This window comes from Orcinus orca, chromosome 2, assembly GCF_937001465.1.
Source record: "Orcinus orca chromosome 2, mOrcOrc1.1, whole genome shotgun sequence".
NCBI classification, from domain to species: domain Eukaryota; kingdom Metazoa; phylum Chordata; class Mammalia; order Artiodactyla; family Delphinidae; genus Orcinus; species Orcinus orca.
In genome coordinates this window covers 106,432,248-106,452,167 of record NC_064560.1, presented here as the reverse complement: position 1 = coordinate 106,452,167, position 19,920 = coordinate 106,432,248, and the positions used below count along the sequence as shown (strand labels likewise).

Below are 19,920 nucleotides of genomic sequence, written 5' to 3'. Positions count from 1 at the left end.
AGATCAGAAAAAATAAATAAAAAATAGCTATAAACGATGAGTTGGGGACAATTGGAGAGATTTGAATACGGACTGCATATTAGGTAATATTATGGGATTACTTTTCATTTCCTTAGGTGCAGTGGTGGTACTGTGATCATGTAGGACACTGTCTTTTTCTTTTGAGATGTGGGTATTTGAGGCACAGTGTCATGACATCTGCAACTTTCAGTGGGTTCAGGGTGGAGGGGGATTTGAAGAGTTGGGGAGGACACTCCAGAATGCAGCCAAGTGGTGACAGCTGGTGAATTAAAGAGAGTGGTATACAGGTGTTTATTGTACTATTTTATGTTTTCTGTAGATTTGAACTTTTTAAATAAAAATTGAGGTGATCAATAAAATAGATAAGTAAACAAAGGAAAGGATTGTAGAGGACAGCGTGGTTAGTGACAGAAAAAAGCAGTGGATCTGCGGGGGACTCACAGTGAGTCTGTGGCTTCAAGTTCCCAAGATTTAAATCCTATTGGAGGTGTGAGTTGGGTCAGGGGAAGTTCTGTTTTTTGGTTTGTCTTGACTACTATGAATCATTTATTCTTAAGACATCTCATCCCCTAACTCCAACCTTAAAGTATTAATAATTCCCAAACCTTAGAAATTCTAGCCTTACCCAAGAACCATTCTGAAAGTGCTATCCCTTTCCTCTCTCTGTTCAAGATCTGCACCCATGTGGCTCAAAGAGGCTCATAGAAGGCAGATGGAGAAGAGAATTGTTACCTATTACCAGACCAAGAAAACAGAACCAATTCTTAAGATACAGCACTTAATTTTATACAGAACCTTTTGCTGCAAGGATGTTTTTCCTATACCTGAGATTTATATATATATATATGCTTTTATGTTTTGCTCCCCTGTTTTGGCATCAAGGCTACCCCATTTCTTTCCTGTGTGTCGCCAGGATTCCTGGGTTTCCCTGGTGACGGCTGAGTAGAGTAGGAATGAGAAGGTCAGCTCTAGGACTGTGGGTAATAGGAGCTCATGAAACAAGGTGCAAGGCCAGCCATGCCGAGCCAGGACATGAGGAGTAAGGAGCCAATCTGAGGCACCAGCCCAGTGAAAGAACCAGGAGGCCTCTTGTCAGAGCAGTGGGAGGGGTCTTGAGGCTAGGGAGCTGGGCTACTGTTCAGCCAGTATATACAGGGTCAGCCATCCCTGTCGTTTATAGCTGAGAACCATTCTGATAGGACAGTGCCCATTTCATACCAGTTAAATATTTTGCATATCATCTTGATAAGCAGTCATGAGTCAAGGTGCACATAACACCTGTAAGTCATAACAAAGCTTTGATCAAAACCTAACTGGGATACAGATGCCAGAGAAGGAGAGAAGATAGGTGGGTCAAAGATGCATAAGCAGGCAGAAAAGACAAAAAGTAGAGAACCCATAGTGCCAGTCAGGAAGTGAGAAGCCCATAACTTCCTGAAGCCAAGATGAGGGGACATGGCTAGAACCAATATGCATTTGAAAACCAAAAAGACCCAGACACCCATGTGGAAGGCAAGGAGTTAGAAGTCAAGAAACAAGAACTCCTCAGAAAACAGAGAATAGGGCCTGACAAAGGGGTAGGGCAGCAGCAGGGAATAGGACCTGCCAAGATAATTAGAAACCAGGTGGCAGTCTGGGCAGACAGTGAGACTTCCATGCTAGAGCCCTTCTGCCCCCGCCAGGAAGCTTCTTGGCAACTTCCTGCCCAGGTGGAAACCTATCTCATACTTTGGCCAGCCTACCCATGGCGGCTTGCTACACCTGGCAGTGCTGACCCAGGGCTCCTATAGGGTGCTGCCTCTCCACGTTCAACAGATCCTGACAAGGTTAACAGAGGGAACCACCCTCTGAAATAAGTACTGCTCTTTGCCTGTTTTACAGAGGAAGGGACAGAGACTTGGAGAGGTTGTCACTCGCACGTGGATCTGTAACCATCAGTTCAAGGGCTGGCTGACTCCAAGGCCCATGCTTTTTGTCTTCTGTGCTCTTCTGAACCTAGAGGGGGTGGTTACTGGTGGGCACATTGTTTTAAAAGGAGACAGTTTTCAAGCACAGTTGGAGCTATGGCAACTTTTGCGTTGTAAGATTGGGAAGTTAACAAATGATCTCAGAGACAAACTCTTCATTCTGGTAAGATGTGTTCCTCATTCCCCATTCAGCTTGCCCCTTCCAATTGCCTTCTCATAGTTTTTGCCTGAAATTCCTCCTCATCACACCCCATTCTCTGTCCTGCATCGCCTGCAGATATTTCCCAGGATATGGCAGGAGCCATTTGGTTATTTAAAAAAAAACCAAACAGACTTGAATGGGCCATCTTCAAATAGCTAGATTCCAAAACACAGGCTATGTGTTTTGTACACATCTTTGTATTTCCCTGCAGCTAGAAAGGAATTAAATATATAGGATCAATTCCTGTTTTGTTGGAGGATATATTGATAAGCTGATTTTTTTTCTAATTTACTAGTTTTAGAAAATGTAGATTTGGCTCTTGTGCAAACTGGTTCACTGATTGCTTAGAGATTACTATAAAATATTGAAGATACATAATACAGAATAAGAACTTCTCACTTACTGACTACCCCTCTTGGGACTAAATCATCATCAGTGCGGTGGAAGCCCAAGTCCTCCTTCCCCAATTAACTCCCCCTCCCCTCGCTACGTGGTGTCTGTCTTTTCCATGTGCAGTTCTTTGTAGCTTTCCCAGATATGTATGTACTCCAAAACAATTTATGGCACTGTTTTACCCATTTAAAAAACTTCTCACTAGGTTTTACAAGTATTTTTTTCTTACTCTTTTGTAAAAATTGGTCTTTGGTTTGGATCAGATTTAATAAATAGGGCTGCTTGTTTTGGCTTTGGTTCTAATCGTGTGGGGAGGGAGGGCCAAAGGCTGGGCACTTCGTGCTGTATCTGATTTTCCTCTTTCATACCACAGTTATACAAATAAGGTAGCGGAAAGAGAAGCGAAGGAAGCCACACTGCTTGTTTTCCTTTTCCGGGCTCGTATCTTTGGTAACAGGAAGAGTTATCGGAGGGCCCAAATCATCCTCCCTTCAGCTCAAGTCCTTGCTCCTCTTGTCCATTTTCTAACCGGTTGGTGTACGTACATGTCTACCTGGACTCCTGGAAGCTCTGTTTGGCGCTTGCTTCACTGCAGTGTGCATATTAGTTTCTCGTTGCATGTTGAGAGCTTGCCATGGGACACACTCTGCCGGAGGTGAGGCTGCGGCAACTCTTTGGAAACTTTCCGAAGAGGACAAATATGAACTCTGGGAGGCCTGGGTAGGGGCTAAAGCAGACTAGCCATGAGCTAGAAATCTGTGATTTGACTTTAAAAGCTATGTGAATAATGTTTTCACATATATCTATATTTGTTATTAAAAATAAAACCAGCTTTCCCCCAAATCTTTAAATCAGAGTTGTGCTCCCGGAGGATACACTTTTTTTTCTCCTCTGGCTTTAAGACCGCCCCCACCCCCACCCCCGATGCACTGGCACAACATATGCAATTTGTTTTAACAGGTACTGTTACATAGTATTAACATGTTATTGTAACTACTTAGTTAAAGTCTCTCTCACTGCCAAACTGTAAGCTCAGTTAGGGCACAAGATATCATCTGTTCTGTTCACTGCTTTTGTCCCAGCATTGGAAAAGGTAGACTTTCAGTAGATACTTGTTGACTGTATATACAAGAAGCCCAGGAATATAAAGAATTATGACATCATCCCTGTCCTCTACGAGTTGGTGGTGTAGTTGGAGAGAGAACCATTTATGTAGCATACATAAAAAATAATGAGAGAGGGAAGAACACTCAACTGGTGACATAGGCAACGAGATGTAGGAAACAGAGCAACTTCTGTGCGTTTAGGTGGCCTCAGAATGTTCCGTGACAGAAAGTGCAGGCTGTGGATATGGTGGAATGATCTCTGGACCAACGGGTCACTTCACCTCTCTGAGCTCATTTCCTTCTTTTGACATTTGTTGCACAATACTTGTTGGATGTCTTCTCTGGGTCAAGACCTGTGCTGAGAGCCAGGATTATAACAATGACTAAAACTGATACAGTCTCTACCCTCACAGAGCTTAGCAAGGACGACAGAGATAAAACAAGCAATTGTAATAAAGTCAAGGAGAGCTCTGAATAAGGGGTGTGCCATGGGGTGGGGAGTGACTCAGACCTGCCTGGGGGTCTGAACAAGGCCTCTCTGAGGAATTGAAGCTTACATTGAGACTGGAAGATGAGTTGGCTACCAGTCAGCCAGAGAAAGAGGGGGTAAGAGTGCTCTGAGCAGAGGAAACAACATAAGGCATGATCCAGGAGTTGGAAGTGGTCCAGGGGGCTGAAGCCAGGAGGAGATGGGGAGTGCAGTGCAAGATGAGGCTGATGGGAATGACAGAGGTCAGACTGTGAATTTGAACCTTACCCTCCAAGCGAAGGGAAGCCACTGGAGGATTTTAAGTAACTAGGGCAGAGTTGGTTAAAAAGATCACTTTGGCCATTTGTATGGAGAATGGATGCAGATGGACTAAGGCTGGATGAGGCAGTGCAGGCAAGTGACGTAGGCGGATTCGCAACATGTTTAGGTATGGACCAGATTTGGTTATTGGTGGGCGGGGAGGAGACAAGGAAGAGAAGATGTCAAGGATGGCTCCCTGGTTTCTTGGCCAAATTCCTAAAATTGGAAGTTCCAGAGGAGAAGCTATTTGGAAGGAAAGATGATGTGAATACTTCTGACATTTGAGATGGCTGATTCAGCGAAGTAGACATGTTGGTTCGGCAGTGGAAATACATGGACGTAACCCTCAAGGAACAAAGTCTAGATCAAAGATATGGATTTGGGAGTCTTCAGGTTATGGATTATAATGAAAACTTTGGAGGGGATGAGTTTCCCCAGGGAAAGTTTACAGTGTAAGCAAAGAAATGCTAAGACAGGATCTTGTAACATGCCAGTATTTAAGGTAGAGGAAGAAGAATTGCCAAAAGAGACCAAGGAGCGATCAGAGAGGCATCAGAAAAACCATCTGTGTTGCTGGACTGGATGATGGTTAAGGCCTCACTCAGCCCTGATGTTCTGTGGTCCTGCAGAGCTGGGATCTGAGCCAGGTCTCAAAAGCAGAGCACATGGATTGACCATGAGAATAGAGAAGGGCATTCCAAGTAATATTACCATATCAGCCAAAGTCCCAACAAGAAACAGAGGACACACTCGAACTGAATAATTTGAGGGAATTTTAATAAAGAGACTGTTTACAAAGTTGTAGGGAGGGTTTGAGGAATCCAACAAGGCAGAAATCTGGCACTAGTCACATAGGAACCCTTCACCACCCCCAGGCCTGAAGTCAGCAAGGGCGTAGGGACAGCTGTGTAGAGGGGGCTTCCTGGTAGGCAATGTGGCCCTTCTGGATAAACCTCCCTCTCCGCCTGCCCTCTATTTTCCTGCTAGTGCCTCCTGTTGGCCAAACAGAAGCCAGAGAGCAAGGGAGCCTTGATGCCGTGTAAATACAACGTCTTCCTAGGGTACACAGCAGGGTGGGAAGTGAATTGGGAGGGCAAACGAGATATCCAGAACAATTATCTCGGAACATGGAAGTCTATGAATAAGAGAGTATATTAGTTTCCTGTTGCTGCTGTCACAAATGCAGGGGCCTAAAACAACACAAATTTATTATCGCGCAATTTTGGAGGTTGGAAGTCCAAAGCAGGTTTCTTTGGGCTAAAATGAGGGCGTCAGCAGGGCTGCATTCTTTTCTGAAGGCTCTGGGGAGAATTCATTTCCAGGCCTTTTCCAGCTTCTAAAGGATGCACACATTTTTTGGCTCTCCGCCGCTTCCTTCATCTTCAAAGCCAGCAATTGCATCACTCTGTCCCTGTGCTTTGGTCATCACATCTCATTCTCTGACTCTTCTGCCTTCCTCTTCCATATTTTAAGAGCCCTGTGATTACATTGCACCCACCCAGATAATCCAGGATAGTCTCCTGGTTTAAGATCCTTGATTTAATCACACGCAGTCCCTTTTGCCATGTAAAGTAACATATTCCCAGGTTCTGGGGATTAGCATATGGACATCTTTAGGGGGCCATTATTCTGCCGACCACAGAGAGCGAATAAACAATTTTGGCTGGATTGGAGGGCTCCCTAGGAAAGTAATGAAGACAGAAAACAGAAAGTGCAGATCAAAGCCTAATAGTAGGAGTTTGGGAGGCTAGACTGTCTGCATTTCATTGTGTAGACAAGAGGGAGCCATTGTAAGTCCTTAATCAGGGAAGTGGCTTGTTAGCAGTGTGAAGAAAGATGATCTAACCATGGTGCTCTGGGTGGCTTAGAGGGAAGAATAGAATCCTTTCAAGATGCAATGAGAGTACTCCAGGTCTGAAAGAACAGAGATCTAAAGCAAGAGTGACAGGAAGAGATGGTGTGAAAAGTATTGTGCAATAAGAATCCACAGGAGGCGTTAACCAACGACACAGGGAAAGAAGGAAAAGAAACTCAACTGGACTGAGTTTTGGCACTGACTGACTGGTAGATTAATAGTATGATCCGGAAAACCAGGAGAGCAAGTCTGTTTCAGGGGAAGATAAGAAGTTGGGGTATAGTTGTAGAATCCTGGAATAGAACTGCAAATAGAATCTTATCAACTCTAAGATACCATCAGTTGTCAAATGCACCAGTATTTTACATACCACCGAGAAGAAAAATGCTGCCAATTAAAATGTGACCCTTCTTGGGAATTCCCTGTCGGTCCAGTGGTTAGGACTTGGCACTTTCACTGCCAGGGCCCAGGTTCAGTTCCTGGTCAGGGAACTAAGATCCTGCAAGCCACACGGTGTGGCCAAAAAGAAAAAAAAAAAAAAAAAGTGACCCTTCTTAAAAATATAATTTTTTTACTTTATTGAAGAGCTGTTTTAGACTTACACATAGATTTTTTTGAACTGCCATTCAACAAATTGCACATATTTAAACCGATGCAATTTGATGAATTTTGACATATGCATGCACCTGTGAAGCCACCACAATCAAACGCCCAAAATTTCCTCAGGCCCCTTCGTGAGCCTCTTCCCCTCCCTACCTCTCTCCCATCCCTAAGCAGCAGCTGATTTGCTTGCTGTCATATAGAGCAGGTTACATTTTCTAGAATTTTAGACAAATGGAATCATGCCGTATACATTCTTTTTGATCTGGCTTCTTTCATTCAGTATAATTGTTTTGAGGCTCATCCATGTTACTGTGTGTATCAATAGTTCATTACTTTTTATTTCTGAGTAGATTCCATTATGTGGATATACCACAATTTGTTTATCCGCTCACCTACTAATGATCATTCAGGTTATTTACGGTTTGGGCTATTACAGATAAAGCTGCTATGAATACACATACCTTTAAAAAAATAATATATCACCTCTGTGCATACATAAAAAGGGAAAATGGAAATGAATGGGTTAATATTCTTTTTTTAAAAAAACTAATTAATTTTTGGCTACGTTGGGTCTTCGTTGCTGTGCACAGGCTTTCTCTACTTGTGGCCAGAAGGGGCTACTCTTCGTTGTGGTGCGTGGGCTTCTCATTGCGGTGGCTTCTCTTGTTGCGGAGCACGGGCTGTAGGCGCGCGGGCTTCGGTAGTTGTGGTGCACGGGTTTAGTTGCTCTGCAGCATGTGGGATCTTCCCGGACCAGGGCTCGAACCCGTGTTCCCTGCATTGGCAGGCGGATTCTTAACCACTGCACCACCATGGAAGCCCCTGGTTAATATTCTTAAAGCTCCTTCATGTTCAGACTCCAGCTTTTGGAATCACTCATATTCATCAGTGTCTGGTCTTTTCCACACAGTATCTCCTCTGTGCCATCAAGAGTGGTAATTAAAAAAAAAAAATCTGTAAAAGAACTAAAAGCCTTTGATGTTGGCTCTTAAATCTACTCTGTAAATTATGTTAGGTTTTAAAAGAGTATTCCACTATTTTAAAAAGTCCCTGAGATATTTTCCAAACTACTGACACACCTTTTGCTAGTTTTGAAGCTGGTGCTTTTGTTATTTATGCATACGCAGGCAATGACAAGTATGACATCTTGACCGCTGCTGGGTCGGCAATAATTGCAGGACCACACAATTTCTGAGTGTTAAGTGTGGGAAACTGTGCATCTTAGAATCTATTGGTTAGGGTAATTCAGTCAGTTCAGGCTAAGAGCCTGGTAGATATACACCTTAACTATCTAGACCTGTTCTTTCTCATCCTGAGTCCCCTCAGGGTGCACTGCTGGGGATGGCTGTAAGTGGCTGAGGGCATCCTCTGCTGATATGGCAGGCGACATTCTTAGACTCACACAATAAATTAGTGGTAGTTGGGACCAGAACAAAGTGTATATGACCCAGTTGGTTTCTTTGACTTTAGTGGGAGAGGATTTTTTTTGTTTGTTTTGGTTTGGCTTTATTTTTTTTTACTGGAATATTACAATTAAAGCTTAAAAGAAGGTGGGTTGATGGAAGGGAAAGAGAGTTACATTGTATATGGAAAAGACACCAAAATAAAAAATCACAAACTGGAAAATGGTGAGCAGTTGAAGTAAGGACAGAGGAACAACATTCCTATAGCTCTTAAGTGGCCCCACCCACAACCATTCTCTTTCCATGACAACCTGTTTTTCATTCTTACCATTTGAATTACCTTATTGAAAACAGGTCTTCTCAGATCAATTCCTCTACTTTAAGCATTTGTGGTGACTCCCCATCTCCAACAGAATAAAGCCCAGGTTCTTTGGCAAGACGTATAGGAAAGGCCCTTCACAGTTGTCCCTTCTTCATCTTTAGTTGTTTCCTCTCCTCTTCCCCCTGCTCCCCTCTAGCCACACCAGCCATTCACGCATCATGTACTTTCTTATCTTTGTGCCTTTGTTTATGCTGTTCCATTTTCCTGGAAGGAGCCTTCCCTGCCCACATCCACCTTAGGACCTCTTCCTTCAAGGCTCAAACACAACTTCTTGCAGTGTCAACTCAAAACCCCCATCCCCATCCAAGGATTATTTCCTCATGTGTTTTAAACCTACTGTGGACATGACTTCTGTTATAACACTTGTCAACTGAAAAAAAAAAAAAAAAGCACAACCTAAAAGTTGAGAATTATGTTTTCTTCAGCGGACTTTCTGAGGACTCAAGCCCAGGAGGCAGTTTCTCAGATAGCTGTGTATGACAGGAGCCGGGATGTATAGGGGTTTTTGCTAGAAAACCCAGGGAGTCCGAACATCAAAAGATTACTATTAGTTAAAACCAAACATCTCAAGTTAATGAATTCAGCACTTTTCTGTGTAGGATGATAAATGGAATATTGATAAATGGAATATTTATAAATGGAATATTTCCTGCCATATCAATAAACAGAGCATGTCACAGTCACCAATGGTTGCAGCCCTCCAACGTGAGCTGGTGAGCCCTGAGGAAACTCAGGGCTGAAAAGAATACCTGCCATCTAGCAGCCAGCAGACTGCAGCCACTCCCTGCGGTGAGCCCTGAGGAAACTCAGGATGTGAAAACACAGGCCCCAGATAGACAAGGTGCATAATCAAAGGAATGATTTCAGTGAGCCCAGACTCTTGCATCTTCCCATACATAGAAAAGCACTAAATTCCTTAACTTGAGATGTTTGGTTTTCTTTATTTAACAATAATCTTGTGACGTTCCCAATTACCTGCTCTTTGTTGCAAAACTCCTACATATCCTAGCTCCTCCCCTCTCCTTCTTGGAGCAGTTTCTCAGAGTTATCTGAAACGCTCTCTCCCGGTCTGCAGTCCTCATTTTGCCCCAAATAAAATTTAACGCGCAACTCTCACGTTGTGCATGTATTTTTTTTTTAAGTCAACAAGGGGAAGATGCAAAAGTCTGGGCTCACTGAAGTAATTCCTGTGATATACACCTTAACTGTCTAGGGCCAGTATTCTGTTCTTTCCCATCCTGAGTCCCCTGAGGGTGCACCATTGGGGGTGGCTGTAGTGTTTGAGGGTTGCATCCTTTGCTGATATGGCAGGCGGCATTCTTAGTCCACACACTTATCCAGTGGTATTATCCCTATGTATGTATGTCTCACTGAGTTGTGTTCTCCTTGGGGAAAGGGTCATATCTTGTTTTATCTGTGTATTCCTGTTTTTTAGAACCATACCTGGCAAATAGTAGGTTGACAGCAAGTATTCATTGCCTTGAAAGATCTGCTTGATATTAATACGGCCAAAGGAGAAACACAATCAGTTAAGTACATTGCTATTTCCTGAATGCAGTATTATCTTTTGAGGGAAGATCTGTAAAATCCTCTGCCAGAAAGAAGGGATTGAGGAAAAATTTTGTTTTGAGTGGAAGTTTAGGAGGCAGGTGATATAAAAAGAGGAGGTTGAAAAAAAGAATGGACTAGGGGTATAAAGAATTAGGGAGGATGGCTTAAGAAACAAAAAGGAAATGGGACTAGAAAGAGAATGGGAGATGAAGAAAGAAGAAAAGAGGGGAGAAAAGTGGAGAGAGTACCAGGATTTTAGACTCTTACTTAGCTTGATTGCTGGGGAGTTTCTGGACGATGCTTTCTCACATGGACGTCCAAACTCTTTCCTGAATGAACCCCATTTTGTATTCTTCACATCACTCTCCCTCTGAAAAGATACAAGTCTGCTCCTTACACTGCCTGACAATTAGTGCATTGTTCTTCATTGTTCTCTGTAGAAAGCAGGAGGCAGAGTCCTCTGGTGGGAAGGCACTCACTACACAGGGACTCAAGGGCCTGGCACATCCCAGCTCCAGCCCCTCCAGCAAGGCGCTCAGCCCCTTCGACCTGAGAATCTTCATCTGTAAAATGGGATATCGATATCTGTCCAGGCTTCCTTTCCAGGTCATTGTAAAGATCTAAATAAGAGAGATAACATATATGAAAATACTTTATAAGCAGTCGGGCTGCTCTGCGAATGAAGGTGATATTACTTACTTTGTTGAGTTATTCGTCAGGGGAGAGACCCCATCGGCACATAGCATAGCCCTGTCTCCTGCTAATAAGTCCTGTTCACCCAAAGGAGATAACAGTGTTTCTTTCTTCTCAGCAGTATTCTGAAGTCTCAGGAAGCTGGTGCGGTTAAATGTTCATGGCCCATGAGAAAGGCGTATAGGAAACCATGGCACTCCCCTTTCAAAAAGACCTGGAGAAATACAAGAACATTGATGAAGATGAGCTTCTTGGCAAACTCTCAGAAGACGAACTGAAACAGTTGGAAAATGTTCTTGATGACCTAGATCCCGAGGTTAGTGACCTGGAACTGAAGCAGGTGGTTAGTGATAGGATGGGATAAACGGTGTGGTGTGGTCCTTAAACAATAGTGTAGAAATTCCTGATCTCTAAATGCAAATTATGTGTTCTTCCCTGATTGGCTGTGGGTCATTACTTTTATAAACCCATGGAGAACCTCAGTAGCCACATCTATGATACAGCAATTGTATTTCTCAAAAACCAGTTTAATGTAAATGGGGGAAAATATTTTCCATTGGCTGAAGAAGGACTAGACTGACTTACGGAAAAAGAAAGGAAGAGGGAGAGGAAACAAATATGACTGGGTTTCCTCTACTATTCATATACTCTGCTGGGCCCAGAAGCGCTTGAGATAAATTGTATTATCCCCATTTCATAAATGAGGAGATACACCAGGAGAAGTAATTTACATAAGATCCTATACTGGTAAATGTCAGAGATGGTATTTAAACCAGATCTTTAACCACAAAAGCAGATCTTTTTTATATCTTGTTTCTTTAACATGTATAAACAACTTGAAATCTTTGATGATCCCACAACAGTGGATAGATTAGAGTAAATGTGATGAGAGAGTTCCCTGACGGTCCAGTGGTTAAGACGCCACGCTCCCAGTGCAGGGGGTGCGGGTTCGATCTCTGGTCAGGGAACTAAGATCCCACATACCACATGGTATGGCCAAAACCAAAATTTTTTTAAGTATTAAAAAACTAAAATAAATAAATAAATAAATGTAACCATAATATCAGGTAAATTTAAATGGAGCTTCTCATATTTTTATGAGCTCTTGAAAAGGTAATTACCTTGTTATAGTGATTGTTTAGCAAGCACTTTCTTCAGCCCTGCTAATATTATCTCAGACATAGAATAGGAGGCATCTAACATAGTGATTTTACTATAAATAAAAATGTCACTAAAATATTTATATGATATTCCATTATGCCAGATAATTTGGATATTGTTTTTGCTTTAAAAAAATACTAGCATCCCTTTTTTACTTTTTTAAGCTTGAGAGAGATACCTCTATATTTAATCAAGGAGGTATCAGCATCTACCATAACACTCACTTACCAGCTTGGATGTTTCCCAGGAGAGGTTAGAAATAACAGAGTGTGGTCGCATTGGCTCATCCACACGCCTGCCTGGGAGCACAGACCTGGCCAAACCTAAGAGGGATCTACGAAGAAAAAGGTTGTGAAGGGTGGCTGGCCTTTGCTACCACGTTCTAGAAGGCAGCTGCAGGAGACAGGCCGCTCCAGCCATGTGCGTTCTGCCTGAGCTCACCAGGAGCCCCCGTCTCAGCACAGAATGTTAGAGCAGGTGGGACCTCAAAGATATGCCAGAGCCCTAGCCCTCAGCTCACACCCACATCTCCCCATACACAGCAGGGGTAGGGGAGGTAACAGGTGTCAGTCAGGCATACACCCTGCTTCCTGCTCACGCCTCTGTCTTGTCAGAGCGCACTGCTGCCAGCTGGATTTCGACAGAAAGACCAGACACAGAAAGCAGCCACCGGCCCATTTGACCGCGAGCACCTCCTCATGTACCTGGAGAAGGAGGCTTTAGAACAGAAAGACAGGGAAGACTTTGTGCCCTTCACTGGAGAAAAGAAAGGTAAGACCACAGGCAGCATCTGGGAGCGTATGTACTCCTAAGGTATTGTCATGGAAGGTCAAGTAACAGAACTGGCCTGAAAGGGGGAAATAAGACCACGAATTGGATTCAGTATTAAAAAGAACCGTGGCTGGTGGATACATGTCTGTGTACACTTGTCCAGACCCACAGACTGTACACCACCAAGAGTGAGCCCTAATGTAAACTGTAGATTTGGGGTGATAATGATGTCAGTGTGGGTTTATCAGTTGTAACAAATGTACACTGTGCTGTGGGCTGTCATTAGAGAGGAGGCTGTGAGTTTAGGGAAGGGTGGGGGGACACAGGAACTCTCTGTACTTTCCTCTGCTAACCTAAAGCTGCTCCAAAAAATAAAGTTTATTAATTAAAAAAAAAAAAAAAAAAGAACCGTGGCAGAATATGAAGGCTGCAGGTATAGAGAACAAACTAGTGGTTACCAGAGGGGAGAGGGAGGAGAGGAAGGGTGAGACAGAGGTACGAGATTAAGAAACACAAACTACTATGTATAAAATAAGTAAGCAACAAGATCTATTGTACAGCACAGGGAAATATAAACATTCTTTTTAATAACTTTAAATGGAATTAATCTATAAAAATATTGAATCACTATGTTGTACACCTGAAACTAATATAATATTGTAAATCAACTATACTTCAATAAAATTTAAAAAAAAACACAGACTGTTGTGCAGAGAAGTTAAAGATCTGAATAGCCAACAACAATAAAAAAGCTACCAGTTCAAAAGGAAGAAAATTGTCCTTAGAAAGGTATGAATCTTGCTTCTGAAACACATGCAGGTAACCATAATTTATAAAAATAATCTGCTTGAGTAAGGGGGAAAGAAAAAGGAATATGTAGGCTAATTAACTGAATACTTAGAGTGTAATGGTACTCACATTAGTTTTGTAAAAAAAATCTTAAGCCCCAAGAAGCAGTTTTGGAAGTGTAAAGTAGCGTTGGGCTTAAAAGAGGGTCTCACGGCATTGGCGTGTTCCTCTTAGCCCGGGGCTTTCCTAGCTTCAGGGGTCTACTCCAGGTCGAGGCGCTGCCTCTATTCCAGTTGCTACCATTAGAGGCCATTGCAGTCAATCATCTGTTCATCCAGCATGTACCAACCACCTCCTGGGTGCAGAGCCCTGTGCCATGTGCTGGGATCACAGGGAATGAGACCCTGCCCTGCCCTCAAGGAGCATGTGGTTCAGCAAGAAACACTCTGATACATCTGGAAAGGCCTGAGGAGTAAGGGGATGTTTCTCCACACAGTGGGTGAGCTCTGAACTAAGACAAGGAAAATCCTCCTCCCTACCTCCTGACCCTGAGCTCCTCTTTGGAGGAAAAGTGGATACCAGTCACCTGTCCAGGTTCCTCAGCTATAAGCAGTGACTTGGGCCCAAAGATATGACTGGAATCACTGATAACTTCATAGTAACTACGGTCTTTTTAAAGCACGAATCAGATCATGTCAGTTCCCTGCTTAAAGTCCCAAATCATTGCCGTGGTCCTCAGAGTCCTGGCAGAGCTCACCTTGCCCACCTCTCTGACTGCATCTCTCCTGCCCTCACTAAGCCTGGGCCCCACTGTCCTCACTTCGTTTCCCAAAATTGTCAAGTTCTTCTCCCATCTCAGGGTCTTCTTCCCTCTGACCTGCATCCCTGTTTTTCACCTCCTAAAAGCTCTGGCTTAAATGTCAGGGCCTCCAGCTTACCCTGACCTCTCTGTCTAAAACAGACCCCATTTATCGCTTTCTTAGCACTGTGACAGTGTTCATCCTTTTGTTTACTTACTTTAGGATTTGTGTGTTTTCCATAGGAGATTGAGATTAGCAGTGGGGCTGTGTCTCTCTTGCATCATGGCACAGAAACTGACACAGGGGAGGCACTAGATAAACGTGGATTGGAATAAATGCCATCTCTGAGCTTTTGTGCCGTGGCCACGGGGAGCAGAAGCACGGGCTGCTTGGCTGCTGCCTTCTCTATGCAGCCTCCCAGCCGCTCTGAATCACGCACATCCAATGGCTTGTGCACCACTCATAATGTCATTTTATTAAGAAGGTAAAGTTGGGCACTGACAAACTGGGCAAATAACCGAGGATTGCTGTAGAAATACGGAGCTGTTTCTGTGGCAGCACGGTTATTGTTAGACTAATTTAATTGTGAAGGAAAAAATAAATTACAATGTCAAATCTTCCATAAAATCCCAGTTAACATCCAGTGTTAGGGTAGTGAAAGAATAATAAGAGAGAAGCTGCTGTCTTCTGTTCTCAGAGCAGTGGTCTGAGGAACAGCTATGGTAAATTACCTCCTGATCCGGGTTAATCTACAGATGGTTCTTAGGGGGTTAGTACAGGAGCAGTCAGAATAATAAGTGGGGGTACAGAAGGGGTGCACAGCTGCACCAGGGAGCTTAGGAGAAGGCTGAGAAGCAGCATGATTGAGCTCAGTGAGCAGAGAGCAAGTTTTCCAGAAAGAGCGGAACGATCAGAGCGAGGCGTGTGCAGGGCCCCTGGAAGGACAGCGGTGATGCAGGAGCTGTGGTGAGGGCTTCGGGAGAGGGACTGCCCAGCCTCAGTTCTGAATGCCAGGTGCCCTGGGCCTTCAGGTTGCTAGGCTACATTATTCATTTAGAGCTGCTCGTTCAGTGGGACCCCAGGAATGGATATGCAGTAGCAGTTCTCCTGAATACTGGTAGCTGGGCCACCTGCGTACCTAGCGTTCAGAGTAATCCTAAATGGTACCAAGGAGTTAGGAACTCAGAAACCCTGTTTCGACTCTGGATCCAAGATCTTGGCACCAGAAAGAACATACTTCGGGCTGCAGACACTATGCAAAAGTCTGGGAGGAGCCTCGGTGTCTGAGATGTTATTGATTGATTGATTTGATTTTTTTTCCTTTTCTGTTCTCTGGCTGTTTTCCTGTTTTGTTTCCCAGTCTGTTTCCCTTCTTTCTGGGAAATGTGGTAGCTTATGTGATGGTCAGTGATAGAGACCTTGTGGTCAGGATACCCCAGACTGACCACAACAGTGGTGCCTCTTTGCGGTGCCCAGTTCTGGCTGGCCCCCGTTGATGTATCCAACCATTTGAAGGTCTGGTAAACCAGCAGGAAGTCTGTAGCCCTGTAACCAGGGGAGGCTCCTGGAGAGTTTTCATGAGGGAGTACTTGACTTGGGTTATGACCCTTTCCTTTCCCATGAGAGTGGGGATGGCCAGGCTAGCCCAGGAGACCTGGCAAGAGCTTGGGTTCTGATTGTCTGAAGCTGGAGCCAGCTGTCTGTTCTAAGGTGACAAAGAGGAAAAGCAATAGAGGGGTGAGTCTTCAGGGACCTCCGGCAATCAAAATGGAAGAGGCCAATTTCAAAGATGATGCCAAGAGGTAAGAGCCGCTCCAACAAAGAGGGAAACCAAGAGTCAAAGCTGGGAGGAATTGGAAAAGAGTGTGAGTAGGTCTGGGGTATCCTGTGGTGGCTCTGTAGTGGCCTGGGTTTACCTCGAGGAGCCCCTGCACACGTCGGATGTGGCTGTGTTGGCCTGGCTGGAAGTTAGGAGAAGGTCATGTGCCATCCTCCCAGAACTGCGATCATCAGTCCAGAGGTTTGGGCTGGTGGGGGGGCGGGCGGTGGTGGTGCTATAGATTTCAGCATATTCAGAAGTGAGTAGGGGGCAAAATAAATGGAATCAGACTGACAGGATGAAGTGGGAGGTGATGGCAGAGAATGCGTATTTGGGTAGCACAGTGTGTTGCTGCTCAGAACTCCACATCTCTAACTATGACAACCCTGATTTTTCCTTTTAAGTCAGGCAGACTTGGATGTGCTCTAGAAAGGCGACTGTGTCTCCAGGTCACAGCACTAGTCAGGTACCCTAGATAGAGCATGCTGGTTGCCTACAATCTCAGTTGGTAGGAGGAAAACTCTAGGAGGGGGATCTCAGGAGCCCTTGGGGCTGTTTGGACGCATCTGTCCCCCATATGCAGGATCCAAGGCAAGAATACAAATAGAAGTCCATGTGCCATTTTTATAAATATGTAAAAGCTAATAAACTGTTAAAATATGTGCTGTCCTCCTACCTAGGCCAATATTCTTGGACTTCCAAGAGTTCCACATAGGGATATGGGTCCACCCTGCACTGCCAAGGCCTCAAGCACCATGGCTGACACCCCAGCCTACATATCCAAGCTTCATCCATACTCACTTACAGACGGCATCCTGTTGGCCCGTGGGTACACGCCCCAGCAGTGTGACCTGCCTTCAGGAGGATGGACATGGGGAAGGGACTCATGCAGGCCCTGGAAGCAGGGAATTGCAGGGCCCCAGGTGCCTGGGGTATAGTCTAGCAGGTGGCCTGTATTCTGGATGGAATGTCCCTTTGTCCCCGTGACTCCTCCCTCAGTGGGATGCAGGCAGTGAGGACGGGTGTACATCCAGAAGAGACCAGAGTTGGGCCCCTCTAGAGCAGAGGGCTCATGGCAGGGCCCCTCTTTCCCAGGTCTAAGGGCAATGCTGCCCATGATAGGGAGGTAGAAGCCCCTGTTTCCCTCTCTGCCGCCTCAGATCTTTGTGTTGCAGAATGCGGGATTCCTCCTCTGACCTTCCTTCCTCTAATAGTGGATTATTGATATTGGCATCATCCCAGAAATTAAGGAGTCCCAGTTAGATGTGCAATGGTCTAATGCTTCAGCTCTTAATGGCCAGAGCTGCACGTTCTCTGGTTAGTTCACTTACCCTACAACAAGGCAGCAGCACACAATGGTTTTTGTTTTTCTTCTGATTTAAAGGGAGAGTCTTTATCCCCAAAGAAAAGCCCATAGAAACTCATAAAGAAGAAAAAGTGACCCTTGACCCAGAACTGGAAGAAGCTTTGGCCAGCGCCTCCGACACTGAACTCTACGATCTTGCAGGTTAGTCCTCAGCTCTGGGAAACTTTCCTGTCTGGCTCTGTGACCTCCAGACGGGCACTGACCCGCCTGGCAGCAGCCTTTGAGCTCCCGTGTAACTATTGATTGTTACTGTGATACCAGGTTGAGTTCAGCCATTAGGCAGCTATAAGGCTGGATGCAGGTGACTTAAACCTCTCTGAGCAAACATTTTGCTGTATCTCAGCTATAAAATGTAAAATCATATTTCAGCTGTAAAATACTCCCAATAATACTGGTCGTACAAAATCCGAGAGTTACTGTGAGAAATCAAAGAGAATAAATATGAAGGAGTATTCAGAACTGAATAAAATTACAGTGCTTATGCTTTCTAAAGAGCTTCACATTTGGCTTTTTTTTTTTTTTGGCGGTACGCGGGCCTCTCACTGTTGTGGCCTCTTCCGCTGCGGAGCACAGGCTCCGGATGCGCAGGCTCAGCGGCCATGGCTCACGGGCTCATCTGCTCTGCGGCATGTGGGATCTTCCAGGACCGGGGCACGAACCCGTGTCCCCTGCGTCGGCAGGCGGACTTTCAACCACTGTGCCACCAGGGAAGCTCCCCATTTGGCATTTTATCATCACAGAATTTCCGTTTCCATCACAAAATTTCTTGTTCTTCCCCACAGTCACTGTTCAATTTTGATTCTGTTAGCCTAACCATGGAACAGGACCAATTTATTGTTACATTTCCCCAGTAAAGTAAATCCATATTCAGCCCACTCTGCTGATTTTTTCTAGTTTTCTTAACAATAGCAACAACACAGTAATTATAATAATTATGTGAATTGGTTATACGTACAGATAGAAAAAAAAAAACCCCAAATAGTACCAAAGAATATGTAATGAAAAGTCTCTCACCCTCGTTCCTAAGTCCCCTCCCGTTTCTTACATTTCCTTTGAAAAAGATTCCATGCACGTACCAGCATATTTGTGTACTCACTGGATGGAAATTTGGATTATTAGGGTCATTAGGTCCTCCCAGGATAGAGGTGCTTTGAGAAACAGTCCACAGCTTTGGCAAGAATTCTCACATTGTTATTCCATTGGAATACGTAAGTAATAATAATCTCCTTCCTCCCAGGAGCACCAGTTATGCCTTATTCTAATAGCATGCCAACCATCTCAGCTACATTTTCATTCCTTCTGTGATGATATCAGTGGTCAATGTTAAGCTCACGTATTTGAAACCCTCTCAGAAGTCACTGCAGGAGTTGAGGCACCTGCATCTAACACATAGGAAGTCATTTAACCTTTGTAGTAGGTAAAATGTAATTATTATCCCTATTTTACAGATGGGGAAACTAAGGCTCAGAGGCATTTAACAACTTCTCAAGTCATACAGATAGTACGTGACAGAGCTTGGATTTAAGCTCTGGCTGACTGCTCCTGACTGTCACTCTCAACCCCTAGACTCGCTGGTTCTGAGCATTTGCCCTTTCTCAGCTGTACGGGCTGCCCCCCTCCTTCTAAGGTATAGATTACAGTGCGTGAGGAGCTCAGGTGCGCTTCTGCCACCTGTTGGCAGACTCTTCTGGGATCCTTCCCCAGGCGGCCACCTGTAATTTCTCACCTGGAATTTCCTTAGCAACGGGAAAGCTGGGCAGTTGGAGTTAGAGCATGCTCAGTGTTGTCACCCCAGTGCTGTCCCCTGCATACTGTACTGCCCCCTGGTGTAAGTTCCATGTAGTACAAGAGACTCAAAAATCTCAGCCTGCTTATCTGACTTTTTATTGTTGACATCTCTTATTTCCCACCCTGGGATGTTCTAGATGGGAAAAGAACCTCTCTTTTTGGTACTGACAGATGGGAGAGTTGGGGAGGCCTACATTGGAAAAGGCCCATGATCTTTCTGCTCTTTGTCTCTGGAAAAACTACATGCCATAGTATGTATTATGTTAGATCTTAAACTATCCTTAGACTCAGTCCTGTGTTCACATTTTACAGATGAGAAAACATAAGGGATGAATCTACTTAACTAGGACATCTATGCAGATTTTCAGTGTGGAGCTATGACGAGACCATTGTCCCTCAGATCCTACATGATTCTACACGTATAGATGTAGAAAGACATGTGAAGATTGCCAGTGGTCTT

General features: G+C 44.4%; 1 protein-coding gene across 7 annotated transcripts in view; it reads left to right on the top strand.

Annotated features, from left to right (window-relative positions):
• Window positions 1-19,920, top strand: part of TMOD2 (tropomodulin 2) — a 54,528-nt gene that overhangs the window by 1,949 nt on the left and 32,659 nt on the right. For 3 of the 7 annotated variants that reach the window (XR_007475558.1, XM_033409144.2, XM_004281673.3), the window contains exons 2-4: window positions 11,088-11,282; window positions 12,742-12,898; window positions 17,691-17,813. Coding sequence is in view for 6 of the 7 variants with exons in the window: in XM_033409144.2 (XP_033265035.1) it covers window positions 11,157-11,282; window positions 12,742-12,898; window positions 17,691-17,813 (406 nt within the window). In the remaining variant the exon portion in view is untranslated. Of the gene's footprint in view, window positions 1-10,157; window positions 10,251-11,084; window positions 11,283-12,741; window positions 12,899-17,690; window positions 17,814-19,920 lie in introns of all 7 variants that reach the window. The other 4 variants (XM_033409142.2, XM_033409145.2, XM_033409146.2 and 1 more) reach the window with 2 other exon arrangements.